Source organism: Colobus angolensis, unplaced genomic scaffold, assembly GCF_000951035.1.
Source record: "Colobus angolensis palliatus isolate OR3802 unplaced genomic scaffold, Cang.pa_1.0 Scaffold320, whole genome shotgun sequence".
In the NCBI taxonomy this organism is placed as follows: domain Eukaryota; kingdom Metazoa; phylum Chordata; class Mammalia; order Primates; family Cercopithecidae; genus Colobus; species Colobus angolensis.
In genome coordinates this window covers 2,771,552-2,786,639 of record NW_012116489.1, presented here as the reverse complement: position 1 = coordinate 2,786,639, position 15,088 = coordinate 2,771,552, and the positions used below count along the sequence as shown (strand labels likewise).

Here is a 15,088-nt window from a genome sequence, read left to right as displayed (position 1 = left end):
AAGGGGTAAATATAGACATTCTTAGAGACAAGGAAACCAGGAGAATTTGTCTCCAGTAGACCTATGCCTAAAGATTAACTAAAGGAATTCTTCAAATTAAAATAAAATGATAAAAGTAAGAGCTTGAGACTTCAGGATACTGAAAAAAATAGAATATTACAATAGATAAAAAGAGGAGTAAAAAAGAGGAGTAAATATAACAGGATATCTTTTTCCTCATTAGTTTTTTCCATTATGTTTGATGTTTGAAGCAAATAAGTTTAATGTGGTGCTCAATGTATGTACAGAAAATATCTATGGCATTTATACTTAAAATGTGGAGAGTATAAATGAATCTACATGAAAGTACGGTTTAAGTCTTATGCATCAATAATTATTCTAAGTGTAAAAGGTCCAAGTGCATCAGTTAACAGATTATAAATGGAAAACTCACTTCAATATAAAATATAGGTAGAGTCTAAGTAAAATAGTGAAAAAAAACCAGACAAAACATTAATTTTAAAAAATAAAAGTGGGTAAGATACAATTTCCTTTGTTGGTTTCCCTTACTTCATGTCTACATATTAGAATGACCCAGGACTATGTGATTAGACTTTTTTTTATAAATACAGTCAGTCACACACCTTGAAATAAAATCCATATACTGAAGATGCCCATATTTATATCACAATCTATGATCTCTCTTCAACTGCCTATTCCATATCTTAGAATGCACACCACTTATGACTGTCAAATGCACATAATGTATCTTTTATTACATGTATTCCTGAGAAGAACTAAGTGTTGTAATGCTTAAGATACCTTTGTTTCAGGTTCCAAGTCTTTCAATTTGGCAGAATCTTTCTCGAAAATAATATACGCTATTACTTGTGCTCTGTTCACAAGAAGAATTGAATTTTAAGCACCATCAATCATTTTATTTGCATTTGAAAAATCTATTAATAAAAATTACTTCTTTTTATTTAAATCAACATATTTTAACCTTGCTATACTCCCCCAAAATATTAAAGGAAATATAATACTCTACCTTTGCATTGAGGCGGTTCTGTCCAGTTTCCATTTACACACATCACTTCTTCATCCCCAAACATTTCATAAGGGCTCCTACATTGATAACGTACTCTCTCACCAGATGCATATTTACTCATCTGTCTCGACACGATATGAGCATTTTGTACTGTGGGAGGATTTGCACAGGAAGTGTCTGAATAGGAAAAAAGAAGTAGTTCCACCTCGTGTTCATTTTGAGTAGCATATCAACTAATACAATTACACATATATTTCAAGATGAATTTAAAATAAGTAGATAATGTCTTATCAAATATTTTGTTGATTTTGATAAATTTAAATGTAACATTGAGGAAAAGACATAAAACTATTTTTTGTAAGGTACAAGCTTTGATGTTTTAAATTTCTTCTTCATCCTATGCTAGAACATTGTTAGACCTTTTTTTTTTTTCCTTCTGGAAACCCGTGTAAATGAAAGTTTTCCTGGATATCTCTCTTTGAGTTTGAGTACAACAAATACTATCATTTCTATTTATTTAAGATTAATTCATAAAATGCAAAAAGTCAGCATATACAGATTGTGTGGTATTGGATTGTGCTTTGCAATCATCCTGCTTATACATTTTAGCCTCTTAAAAATAAACACAAATAGACATTTTCTTAGCGAATAAGCAAAGAATTAAAAACACATTTTGAAAATAACCCAAGTTAAAAGAGATGAAGGATGGTTAATCAAAGGATCCAAATTGGAGATGTGGAAAAATAAAAGAAAATAAGTCTACAATAATAAAAATAACTACAGATAATTTAATTGCCAATGAATTAGGATACTATGCTGAACAACGCAAAATTCATCAGAGAGTTTCACGTTCATGTGTAGTAATAACAGCCTATAGCAATGCTTCTCACACAGAAGTGTGCATAGAATTCCCTCAAGGGGTTGGTAAAACAGTTTCAGGGTTCTATTTCGAGACTTTTGATTCTGTATGTCTAGAATGAGCTCATGGAATTTTACTTTCATTTCAAACAATCTCCAAGAAGATGATGATGCCACCGGTTTAGCAATCACACTTTGAGAATTATTGAGCTAAGATTAATCATCAAATACTCAGTTCCATCTTTTTATTTTTAGGCATATGCCCATTTTGTTCTGCCCTAAAAACTTATGTCCATTTTAATGATGTTAGAGGCAATTCTGTATTTTATTGCCTACCACAGTCTATATAAATATTGTACTTATATATTCATTTTTATATGTATTTATTTTTTGTAGATGGAATCTCGCTCTATCATCCTGGGTGGAATGCAGTGGCCCAATCTTGGTCCACTTCAATCTTCACCTATGTGGTTCAAGTGATTCTCCTGCCTTAGCCTCCTGAGTAGCTGGGACTTCAGATGCATGTCACCATGCCCCGCAATTTTTTTTGTATTTCTAGTAGAGACGGGTTTTCACCATGTTGGCCAGGCTGGTCTGAAACTCTTAACCTGAAGTGATCCACTCACCTTGGCCTCCCAAAGTGTTGGGATTACCGGCGTGAGTCACTGGGCCGGGCCCATGCATTACATAAACAAATTTTTAAAATTCATCAAAGTACCTCTGCATGTTGGCCTTCCTGTCCATCTGCTATTAATGCATGTTACAGTACTGGGTCCATCCATTTTATAATTTGTTGCACAAGTGTAAGTCACTTGCTCACCAGACTTATATGAATCCTTCTTCTCTACCATGGGTATGGCATTTTCAAAGCTAGGTAAACTGAGACAATCTGTTTCTGAAATAGGAAAAATGTGTTTTTGTTCAGTAAATCTTTAAAAACAGGTTACGTTCAATGAATGTAATGTATTCTAATAATAGCGATATATAGAATCAATGAATACTGTACAACATTTTTCTTATAACTTGAGAAAATATACTAACCATTTTCTCTTAATTTCATTAAATCTATTCTTCTAAATCTATTAAAAATACAAGATAGGAATGATGTTAGAAGCCTCAAGAGATATTGGTAGCCGCAGCACTTGAGATTACACATTTTTTGGTTCACATTATTTTTTGTCCATACTTTGCCACCTGATATGGTTAGGCTTTGTCTCCCCACCCAAATCTCATCTTGAATTATAATCCCCAGGTGTTGAGAGAGCAACCTGGTGGGAGGTGACTGGATCATGGAGGCAGTTTCCCTCATGCTGTTCTCATAATAGTGAGTGAATTCTCACAAGATCTGATGGCTTAATAAGTGTTTGGAAGTTCCTCCTTCGCTCACTCCTCTCTCTCCTGCCACCTTGTGAAGAAGGTGCCTGCTTCCCCTTCAATGGTAATTGTAAGTTTCATGACCCCTCCTCAGCCATGCAAAACCATGACCAATTAAAATTTTTTTCTTTTATAAATTACCCAGTCTCAGAAACTTCTTTACAGCAGTGTGAGAATGGAATAATACACCAATTATGCATATATTGTATGTATTATTTCCAAATATTTTGCTCCTGTCAAATGTGAAATACTTATAATAATTTTGTAAATATTTTAGAAAATATACTTATAGGGAGATTGTTGATAAACTGACAGAAGATTGAATAATGATGAGATTGATGAGTAGAGGCAGCTGTGCCCTAAGAACAGAGATGAGAAGTCTGAGACTAGACATCAGAGGATGCTTAAAGTTCACACAAGATGATGTGAAAATGAACCAATTTGGCTTATAAAGTCAAATGTTTTAATTACTAGAGTTATAATTTCCCACAACAATCTAGAATATTCAAGAAAACCTTATAAAATTCTAGAGTCACTGTTTTCTTTCTTATTGGTATGACTTACACTTTGAATGAAGAATATTTATCATATACATAATAAAATTCAATACACCATACTTATGCATGATGGAGGGTGAGACCATTTTTCTCCTAAGCATTTTGCAATTGCAGGCCCATCAATTCCAAAACCTTCAGAACATTTGTACGTAACTTCTTCTCCGTACTGATAACTGTCTGACGTGTGAGCTACAACACCATGAGAAATCTCAGGTGGAGATTTACAAGGAAGGCCTAAAAAATAAAAAACAATGAATTCAGGTTTCACTAACTCAGAAATTTAATTTTATGTGCCTGTTTTTATATTAAGTAGTTTCATTTGAAAATATACAATACAGGAGCTACTATGACATCACAGAGAAGTACACAAATGTTTCCTAAAACCAGCCTTCTGGTGTCTGTCTATCTATACGACTGTCACCAACTGAGGAAGGACTTGAATCTAAAAGTAGCAATATATTTCAGAAAGATATCTTCAATGTCTCGGTAAGCAATGCCTCTGTAAACTTACTAGTGATAATAAGATACACATTGAGGTTTAACGGTTCCAGGTAAAACATAATGTACTGTAGAAAATCAGAAGGGGCATTGTGGGAAGAATGTAAGAGAAGTTTTAAAACATAGTGGCAAAGCAAACATGGCAACTTGCAGAACAGGTTTGGCTGTGTCCCCACTCAAATCTCATCTTGAATTGCAATTGTCATAATCCTTATGTGTTGTGGATGGGACCCGATGGGAGAAAATGGAATCATCAGGGCGATTATTCCTCTGCTGCTGTTCTCATGATACTGCGTGAGTTCTCCTGAGATCTCATGGTTTTATAAGGAGCTTTTCTGCCTTTTCTTTGCACTTCTCCTTCCTGTCATCATGTGAAGAAGGACATGTTTGCTTACCCTTCCACCATGGTCGCAAGTTTCCTGAGGCTTCCCAGCCTTGTGGAATTGTGAGTCAATTGCACCTCTTTCCTTTATAAATTATGCAGTCTTTGGTAGTTCTTTAGAGCAGTATGATAACAGACTAATACAGTAAATTGGTACTGCAGAGAGCAGGGTGTTGCTGTAAAGGTAACCAAAATGTGGAAGCAACTTTGGAACTGGATAACAAGGCGGGGGTTAGAACAATTTGGAGGGGTCAGAAGGAGACAGGAGAAAGTGAAAATATTTGGAACTTCCTAGGGAATTGGAGGGCTCAGAAGACAAGAAGATGTGGGAATGTTTGGCACTTCCTAGAGGCTCGCTGAATGGCTTTGACCAAAATGCTTATAGTGACATGGACAATGAAGTCCAGGATGAGGTTGTCTCAGATGAAGATGAGGAACTTGTTGGAAACTGGAGTATAGATCACTCCTGTTATGCTAAGAGACTGGTGGCATATTGCCCTGCCCTAGAGATCTGTGGAACTTTGAACTTGAGAGAGATGATATAGGGTATATGGCAGAATAAATTTTTAAGTGGCAAAGAGCTCAAGAGGAAGCAGAGCATAAAAGTTTGAAAAATTTGCAGCCTGTAAATGCAATAGAAAATAAAACTTCATTTTCTGGAGAGAAATTCAAGCCTGCTGCAGAAATTTGCAAAAATAATAAGAAGCCAAATGTTAATCACCAAGACAATGGGAAAAATATTTCCAGGGCATGTCTGAGGCCTTCATGCCACCCCCACCCATCACATACCCAGAAGCCCAGGAGGGAAAAATGGTTTGATGCACCTGGATCAGGTCCCTGCTGCTCTATGTAGCCTGAGGACATGGTGTCCTGTATCCCAGCTGCTTCAGCTCCAGCTGTGGCTAAAAGGGGCTAACATGCAGCTTGGTCCATTGCCTCAGTGGGTGAAAACCCCAAGCCTTGGTGGATTACATGTAGTCTTGGCTTTGTGGGTGCACACAAGTCAAGAATTGAGGTTTGGGAACCTATAACTAGGTTGTAGAGGATATACAAAAATACCTGGATGTTCAGGCAGAAGTTTGTCGCAGGGTTGGGCCCACATGGAGAACCTCTGGTAGGCCATTGAGAAAAGGAAACGTGGGGTCAGAGCCCTCACACAGAGTCCCCACTGGGGCCCTGTCTTGTGGAGCTGTGAGAACAGGGGCACAATTTTTGAAACCCCAGAATGGTAGATCTATCGATAGCTTGCACTATGCTCCTGGAAAAGCCACAGACACTCAATGCAAGCCCATGAAAGCAGCCGGGAGGGGGACAAAGCCACATCTGACCAAGGCTGTGAGAGCCCACCTCTTGTATCAGCATAACCTGAATGTGAGACAGGAAGTCAAAGGAGATAATCTTGGAACTTTAAAGTTTAATGACTACCCTATTAAATTTCAGACTTCCATCAGGCATGTAGCCACTTTGTTTCAGCCATTTCCTCCCTTTTGGAATGGAAGCATTTACCCAATGCCTGTACCCTCATTGTACCTAGGAAATAACTAGCTTGCTTTGGTTTTACAGGTTCATGGGCAGAAAGAACTTGCCTTGTCTCAGATGAGACTTTGGACATAAACATTTGAGTTAATGCTGGAATAAGTTAAGATTTGGGGGACTGTTGGGAAGGCATGATTGTGTTTTGAATTGTGAGGACAAGAGACTTGGTATGGGACACAGTGGAATGATAGGATTTGACTGTATCCCCAACCAAATATCAATTTGAATTGTAGTTCCCATGATCTCCACGTTTTGTGTGAGGGACCCACTAGAAGATACTTGAATAATGGGAGCAGTTATCCCCATGCTTCTGTTCTTGGGATAGTGAGTGTGTTCTCATGAGATCTAATGGTTTTATTAGGGGCTTTTCCCTCTTTGGTCAGAACTTCTCCTTCCTGCCATCATGCATTTGCTTCTCCTACCACCATGATTGTAAGTTTCCTAAGACCTCCTCAGCCATGCAGAACAGTGAGCCAATTAAACTTATATATATATATAAATTACCCATTATTGGGCAGTCCTTCATGGCAGCATGAGAATAATACAGACAAGTTTAATTTCACTAGATATTAATTTTTAATGCCAGAATAAATAGTGACTCTATCATGAACAAATAAAATTAACATAAATAGAGTAGATTCAATCATGCAAAAAGTAATTTAGTGGTATAATGCATAAATAATTTTATGTAGTCAGTAATCTCAATTGTTCTTTGCCCTCATTTGATAACAAGAGATTTTTTTTAATGAATTCTACTGTAAGCAGAAATTGAGTATTCATATTGTCCTAACCTTCACACTGAGGTGGAGTACTCCATTTTCCCATGTAGCATGTTATTTCATTTTCTTCAGATAGCCAGAAACCATATTCACAAGTATAACTCAATTTAGTCCCATGTGCATAACTTTCTTGTGAAGACCTGGATGAATTAATTGTTCCATGTTCTATCTGAGGTGGTTGTGAACATGGAATTTTTTCTAAATGAAGAATGAAAATCAAAGGGTCAAAAACAAATAAAATACTTAAATTGAAATATAAAATCAAACACTATTTTGGATTCTAAAGTGAGTAAAATTTGAACAAATAAAATTATTTAAAAACAAAAACTTATTAGAAACTTGCAAAGATACATTCCTCTACCATACATATGTTACCATCCTCTTGTTCAATAATCCTCTTCATTTATGTCTTGTTCATCATGACAATTAAAATATGCATAAATGGAAATGTTATCTGATATTTACAAAATATTCCAAACATTTGGCTGCATTTTGTTCAAAAAACTGAAAGGGTGGTGATTGATTAATGTGCCTAGGTCCTAATCTATTTTGTCAGGATAAAGTAACAGATATAGAGAAAGAACTTCTCTCTTGTTTATATGAAGCACAAGAGAATATTAACCTCATTTGAAAGAATTATGTAAAACAAATTACACACTACTGACCAGCACAGTGTGGTATTGACTGCCATCTTCCATCTTGGCATGTAATTTCTTCTCCTTCTTTAATTAGATAATTTTCTTGGCAAAGAAGAGATACTTTTTCTCCATCCCGATAATTCAATGTGGTCGTCATATTGCGAGAATTGGGAATCTGAGGTGGAGGTGGGCATAATTGTATTTGTGCCACTAAAAAATATTAAAAATATAATTAATTTTATAATAAAAATTACAGCATAAGTTTCAGTTTGAGCCAGTAGATTGTTTATTTAAAGCAATATTTGATTCGCAAACTTCCAAAACATTTAAAACAAATTACACACTACTGACCAGCACAGTGTGGTATTGACTGCCATCTTCCATCTTGGCATGTAATTTCTTCTCCTTCTTTAATTAGATAATTTTCTTGGCAAAGAAGAGATACTTTTTCTCCATCCCGATAATTCAATGTGGTCGTCATAATGCGAGAATTGGGAATCTGAGGTGGAGGTGGGCATAATTGTATTTGTGCCACTAAAAAATATTAAAAATATAATTAATTTTATAATAAAAATTAAACATAAAAATATTAAAATTAGGCTTTTAGTTTAAAAATAACAATTTATATGATTAAAATAGAATCAATAGAAAAATTCAATAACTATGTTTCATAAATTATCACATATTAATTATGATGTTCTTGTATGTAGATATTATACTTTTCAACTGTGTAACAGTTACATTAAACAATAGAACTTTTGGCTTGTATTCTCATAGACTTTCTTGTAGTTTTTTTGTATATATTTTGTTTAACAAATTTTGCATAATTTATGTAATATCGATTTCAATTATTTTGAGCCTTTAGAAAGTTTTAATAGAATTACACACTCTTAATTACATGTATTAAATAAAAATTGATATATATGATCAAATACATTAGGATTGGATTAAAACCCTCACAAATTTTCTGCCAATGGAATCTTATTAGCCAGAAGTAGAATTATATTTAGTTAATAATCAATTTGGTACTGACACTTGGCCAATATAAGCATTAAATATAATCATTAGTATTTATAGTGTGCTATTTAAAACTTGAAACTCCAATAGAATTTTTATTTCGTAGCTTATCTGTACTGTTTAGGGATATTTAAATGGATGTTATGCACCCAGTTTAATGCATTGCACAGCCTGGCTTTAGTTATATAATCACATATAAAGACACCTTTGTAAGCTCACAGTTAAGCTCTTGTTAAACTGTGATACATCAGAAATATCTTATTTTTTCATAATATGAAAATGAAACATGTCCTGTTTGACTGACGGGGGAGTTTAGAAGCATCTGGCAGCATTCAGCACTTTATTATCCCTTGATCTTATTTTCTTCTATCATAGAGTGTGCTCTACTTCACCTAAAGCTTTCTGTCAGCATACTCCAGGAAATCATGGCAATGATTTCAAGAGTCTGACATTTTGTTATCAATTCAGGAAGATGTTTGGGTGAATAAAACTTCATTAAAGGTTATTGGTAATGTCAAGTTTTCTTTTTTCACCTATGATAATTAAAGTATTTCATATTTATCAAAAGTATTTTGCCTATTTCTGGTTTTCAATATTTTAATATGTTTTCAACATTCTCATCAATTTATTTTTCTTAAGATTAATGATCAACTATTTATGCTTGAATGATTCTTTCTTTCTATTTTTGTTAAGTGTATACTCTCATCTACCTTCTAGATCTCTGTTTCAGCTGTATCCCATTGATTTTAATGTGTACCACAACCATTATTATTTAATTTAAAGTATTTTCTGATAGTAAGCAATTGAGAAAGAGATTATTTAACAAATTTGTGAGATGGGCAAATAAATTTAAAGAACATTGTGACCCAGTATAGCCTAATTCTACATTTAGTGTGTATGCATATTTTTATTTGTAAATAGAACCATCAGCAAGGTAGACTATGTGCTGTGCAATTAAAAAATTGAGTGTTTCAAAATATTGAAAATTTCCCAGTATTCTTTCACACGGCATTAAATTAGAAACCAGAAAAAAATCACTTATCTAGATACAACAAATATTTTGACATTAAACAATAAATTTCTATATAATTGATCATCAACAGACAAACCACAAGACAAATGAGAAAATATTTCAAATCAAATAAAAACGAACTCTCTCTGTCTCCCAGCACACAGAACATACACACATGCACACACACACACACACACACACAGATATGTGTAACATTTTGGAACACAGCTAAAGCAGTGCTTAAAAGGTTGGAGCTTTAAAGTTTTATATTTTCAAAGTATGATATTTTATGGCCATGTTTTCATGTTTCACCCTAAGATTGAGAGAAGTGAAATTAAAATTGAAATCATTAGAAGGAAGAAAACAATAAAATCAGTGAAGAGAAAACAGACAAAGAAACATAAAAAAGGGAGAAAATTAACAAAGCTAAAATTAGTAAAATATAAGAAAGCTAAAAAATAGAGAGCAATGGAGAAAATTTAAAGGTATTAAAATTGGTTTTTGAAAATATTAATAAAATTGAGGACAAAGTAAAAACAATGATCAAGATTTTAAAAATGATCAATATTGAGTATGAAAGAGGGCAGTGACATCAGCAAGATGGCAACATAGGAGTCACCACTCTCCCCCGCACAGGCACACTGATTCAATGACGATACTGGAAGCAATTCCCTTTATGAGAAATCAAGAAACCAGTTCAGAGCCTCCTGCAACCCCCTAAAGTAAACAGAGAACAATATATTTTGGCTGCTTCTCCCTCAGAGAGGAAAGGTAAGAGTTAACTAAATATTTATCATCCTAGCTTTTTGGGGAGTATTCTAAAGTACTGGTTTCTCTCTCGCTTGAGTAGGAGTACTTAATGATACCTGCAATACTCTAGTTTCCTGGGAGTAAAATAAAGAGCTAGGCAGGGGGTGATGTCAGCAACATGGCAGAAGTGGAAGCTCCTGACTCTTCTTCCATCCAAGAATGTCCTAAACAGATATCTACTCATGAATGAACTCCTTCTGAAAGAAAATCAAAGACCAATAAAGGGACTCCTACTTACCAGGCAAGGAAGAAAACATTCATATTGAACAAGTAAGAAAAGTTACAACACAATGGAGCATGGACCCCAGCCTTGTTCACTGCACCACACAATTAGAAAAGGAATCTCAAAAAACCCAATTTCTCCTTGTGGAGAGGAGTTTATGGATCTCACATAAAGCATCCAAAGTTTAACTTTCCTGTTCTTTGGCCTTTAATTCACTAATTTGGGAAGCAGAGGAGATTAGACACATGAGAGTCTCTCTAGATCACAAGAAAAACAGTGGTATGATACAAGTGCTCAAGAGCTTCCAGAAATTTCTTTCCTTAACAGCAGTTCAGAGAAGGGACTGAAGTCTGAATTCTAAAAAAGTTGCAGTCTGAATTATAACGAACTTGCATCAGGCACTTCTCTAGCCGGTTCCCATGACTCACCCCAGTGACAAATCCAGGTACATTAATCTCTCTTAGACAAGTTTGTCCACACAAAACTTGAGTGCTCTAACTTTTACAACTCTCATTCAGGGATTGTATCCTAAAGCTCTTAGTTCTGGGAGTAGAGGACACAAAATATATCCAGAGTCTATCTAGAATACAGAAAAAAGAAATGGGTGTGTAAGCACTTCCAGGAGCTTCATTGCCCAAGAGCAGTGCAGAGAAAAGGTTTTTAAAATGCAGCTCCTTGTTTATCCTCAAAAAGGTTTATGTCATCCATCAAGTACAGCAACTTTTACAGTTACCTCCAAAAGGACTCCTCTTAAAACTCTTAATTCTCACAGCAGATGATATTAGAAAAATACCAGTTTCCATAGATCATAAAGCAAATAGGCAGTCTTAAAATGCTATGTAAAAACTCCAGACACTATGCCAAACTGGAGCAGTGCAGAAAAGGGAAGAGAAAGTTCAATATCCATTTCTCTGTAGAAAGAGCTTAGGGCACATACTTCCACTGGCTACTTAAGGAACTGGCTTCTAGTGAGCTTGCACAAGGCATGTAATGATGCAGACAAACAGTAATCTTCCTGCAGCCAAATCCAAAGTTTGGCACTTCATGAGTCTCACCCCAATGATAAAATCAGATTTATTCATTCTTCCTGGACCAAGTTTAGCAATGAATTCAAATGTCATTACTTCTATAGCTCCGACTCAAGAGATTGTCTCCTTAACAAACTCACACTGGGAGATGATAGAGGTTTGCATTCCTGAAAGGCCCTACATCTCAGAATACAAAAAGCTGGTAATACAATGGACTCATTTCAAGCAGCTACCTCTTCAGGATCAGAGGATGCAGCCTGAATATTAGTACAGGCATTTGCCACAGATTCTTTACTTGGTGTAATACAGAGAGAGTGAGAGATTAACATGCACATTCACTTTCACTATGAAAGTAGAAAGAAGTAAATACACAGCCAAGTCCTCAGTATTTTCAGCTACATCTAGACAGCCTGGCTCCTAACTTATTGGTACCAAGTCCTGAAAAGATGTGGTGAATTCTAACCTCCAGCGGGGCACCAAAACTAAGAGACAGCAGTCTGAACAAAGACTTGAGAGGCACATGAAAATCTCTGGCTGGAAAAATTAGTGAGATCTTTCTCCTATATGAAGCCAGTCTGATGAGACTGAGAAAGGCCATTGTCTTATCTGTTGCACAGAAACATAGTGAGTTAAAGGAAATAAAGAAACAAGAGAATATACTTCAAACAAAAGAACAAGATGAGTCTCCAGAAATTAACTTGAGGAAAATGGATATAGGTGTTTTACTCAAGAAGGAATTCAAAACAATGGTCATAAAGATATTCACTGAGACCAAGAGAGCAATGTAAAAACAAATTAACTACTTCAACAAAGAGGTGGAAAGTATTTTTTAAAATACCAAACAAAAATCACAAATTTGAGAATACTATAACTGAATGGAAAAGTTTTAAAGAGGTATGCATCAGTAGATCAGATGAAGTAGAAGAAGGAATTAGTGAACTTGAAGGCAAATTACTGAGAATCACCGAATCTGAGAACCAAAATAAATAAATAAATAAATAAAGTGAAGACAGCTTAAGATCCAGATGAAATATCACCACGTGGAATAATGTATGCATTATCAGCATGTTAAAAATAGAAAGAGACACAAAAATACAGAAAATATATTCAAAAAAACAATGATAGAAAACTTTCAACAACTGGGAAGGAAATAGAAACTCACATCCAGAAATCTCAAAGGATATCAAATAAGTTTAATAAAAGATAGTCATTTAAAGATATAACACAATCAAATTATCAAAATTTATAGATGAAGTGTTGAAAAAAGCCAGTGAAAAGTTAATGGTTACATAAAATGGAATTTCCACAAGACTGTTAGTGGATTACTCAACAGAAACCTTGCAGGCCATAAGGAAGTGGAATGATATACTCAAAATTCTGAAAGAAAATAACTGCCAACCAATAATTCTAGATTCCACTATTCTGTCTTAAAAGCAAAGGAGTGATAAAGGCTTTCTGAGATTGAAAAAAGCTGGGAGCACCCAAGATGGCTGATTAGGAACAGCTCCAGTCTCCAGTTCCCAGCATGAGCAACACAGAAGACGGATGACTTTTGCATTTTCAACTGAGGTACTGGGTTCATCTCACTGGGGTGTGTCAGACAGTCGGTGCAGGTCAGTGGGTGCAGTTGAACCAGTGAGAGCTGATGCAGGATGAGGCATTGCCTCACCTGGTAAGCACAAGAGGGAAGGGAATTCCTTTTCCTAGCCAAGGGAAGCTGAGACACACAACACCTGGAAAATCGGGTAACTACCACCCTAATACTGTGCTTTACCAAGGGTCTTAGCAAATGGCACACCAGGAGATTATACCTCATGCCTGGCTGGAGGGTTCCATGCCCATGGAGCCTCCCTAATTGCTAGCACAGCAGTCTGAGATCTACCTGCAAGGTGGCAGCTAGGCTGGGGGAGGGGTGCCTGACATTGCTGAGGCTTAAGTAGGTAAACAAAGTCGCCAGGAACTCAAACTGGGTGGAGCCCACGGCAGCTCATGGAGGCCAGCCTGCCTCTGTAGACTCCACCTCTAGGGACAGGGCATAGCTAAACAAAAAGCAGCAGAAACCTCTGCAGATGTTAATATCCCTGTCTGACAGCTTTGAAGAGAGCAGTGGTTCTCCCAGCACAGAGGTTGAGATCTGAGAATGGACAGACTGCCTGCTCAAGTGGGTCCCTGACCCCTGAGCAGCTTAACTAGGACACATCCCCCACTAGGTACAGACCGACACCTCACACTTCACATGACTGGGTACACCTCTGAGATGAAGCTTTCAGAGAAAGAATCAGACAGCAACACTTGCTGTTCAGCAATATTCTATCTTCTGCAGCCTCTGTTGCTGATACCCAGGCAAACACGGTCTGGAGTGGACCTCAAGAAAACTCCAACAGACCTGCAGCTGAGGGTCCTGACTGTTAAAAGGAAAGCTAACAAAGAGAAAGGACACCCACACCAAAACCCCATCAGTACGTCACCATCATCAAAGACCAAAGGCAGATAAAACCAGAGATGGTGAAAAAACAGTGCAGAAAAGCTGGAAATTCAAAAAATCAGAGTGCATCTCCCCCTCCAAAGGAATGCAGCACCTTGCCAGCAATGGAACAAAGCTGGATGGAGAATGACTTTGACAAGTTGAGAGAAGAAGGCTTCAGTCGACCAAACTTCTCAGTGCTAAAGGAGGAATTACGTACCCAGCGCAAAGAAACTAAAAACCTTAATAAAAGAATGAAACAATAGATAACTAATGCAGAGAAGTCCATAAATGAACTGATAGAGATGAAAACTATGACATGAGAACTAGGTGAAAAATGCACAAGCTTCAGTAACCGATTCGATCAACTGGAAGAAAGAGTATCAGAGATTGAAGATGAAAGGAATGAAATGAAGCTAGAAGAGAAGCTTAGAGAAAAAAGAGTAAAAAGAAATGAACAAAGCCTCCAAGAAATATGGGATTATGTGAAAATACCAAATCTACGTCTGATTGGTGTGCCTGAAAGTGACGGGGAGAATGAAATCAAGTTGGAAAACACTCTGCAGGATATTATCCAGGAGAAATTTCCCAACCTAGCAACGCAGGATAACATTCAAATTCAGGAAATACAGAGAATGCCACAAAGATACTCCTCGAGAAGAGCAACTACAACACAAATAATTGTCAGGTTCACCAAAGTTGAAATGAAGGAAAAAATGTTAACGGCAGCCAGAGAGAAAGATCAGGTTACACACAAAGGGAAGCCCATCAGACTAACAGCAGATTTCTCAGCAGGAACTCTACAAGCCAGAAGAGAGTGGGGGCCAATATTCAACATTCTTAAAAAAAGAATTTTCAACCCAGAATTTCATATCCAGCCAAACT

The 15,088-nt window shown here is 36.2% G+C and overlaps 1 protein-coding gene across 2 annotated transcripts in view; it reads right to left on the bottom strand.

Annotated features, from left to right (window-relative positions):
* The window catches only part of CFH (complement factor H), a 159,754-nt gene that overhangs the window by 55,019 nt on the left and 89,647 nt on the right, over positions 1–15,088 (bottom strand). For both annotated transcript variants that reach the window (XM_011951605.1, XM_011951604.1), the window contains exons 16-20: positions 7,677–7,859; positions 7,024–7,209; positions 3,877–4,050; positions 2,604–2,780; positions 1,028–1,204 (exon numbers count right to left, since the gene is read on the bottom strand). In XM_011951605.1, the coding sequence (XP_011806995.1) occupies positions 1,028–1,204; positions 2,604–2,780; positions 3,877–4,050; positions 7,024–7,209; positions 7,677–7,859 (897 nt within the window). The remainder of the gene's footprint in view (positions 1–1,027; positions 1,205–2,603; positions 2,781–3,876; positions 4,051–7,023; positions 7,210–7,676; positions 7,860–15,088) is intronic.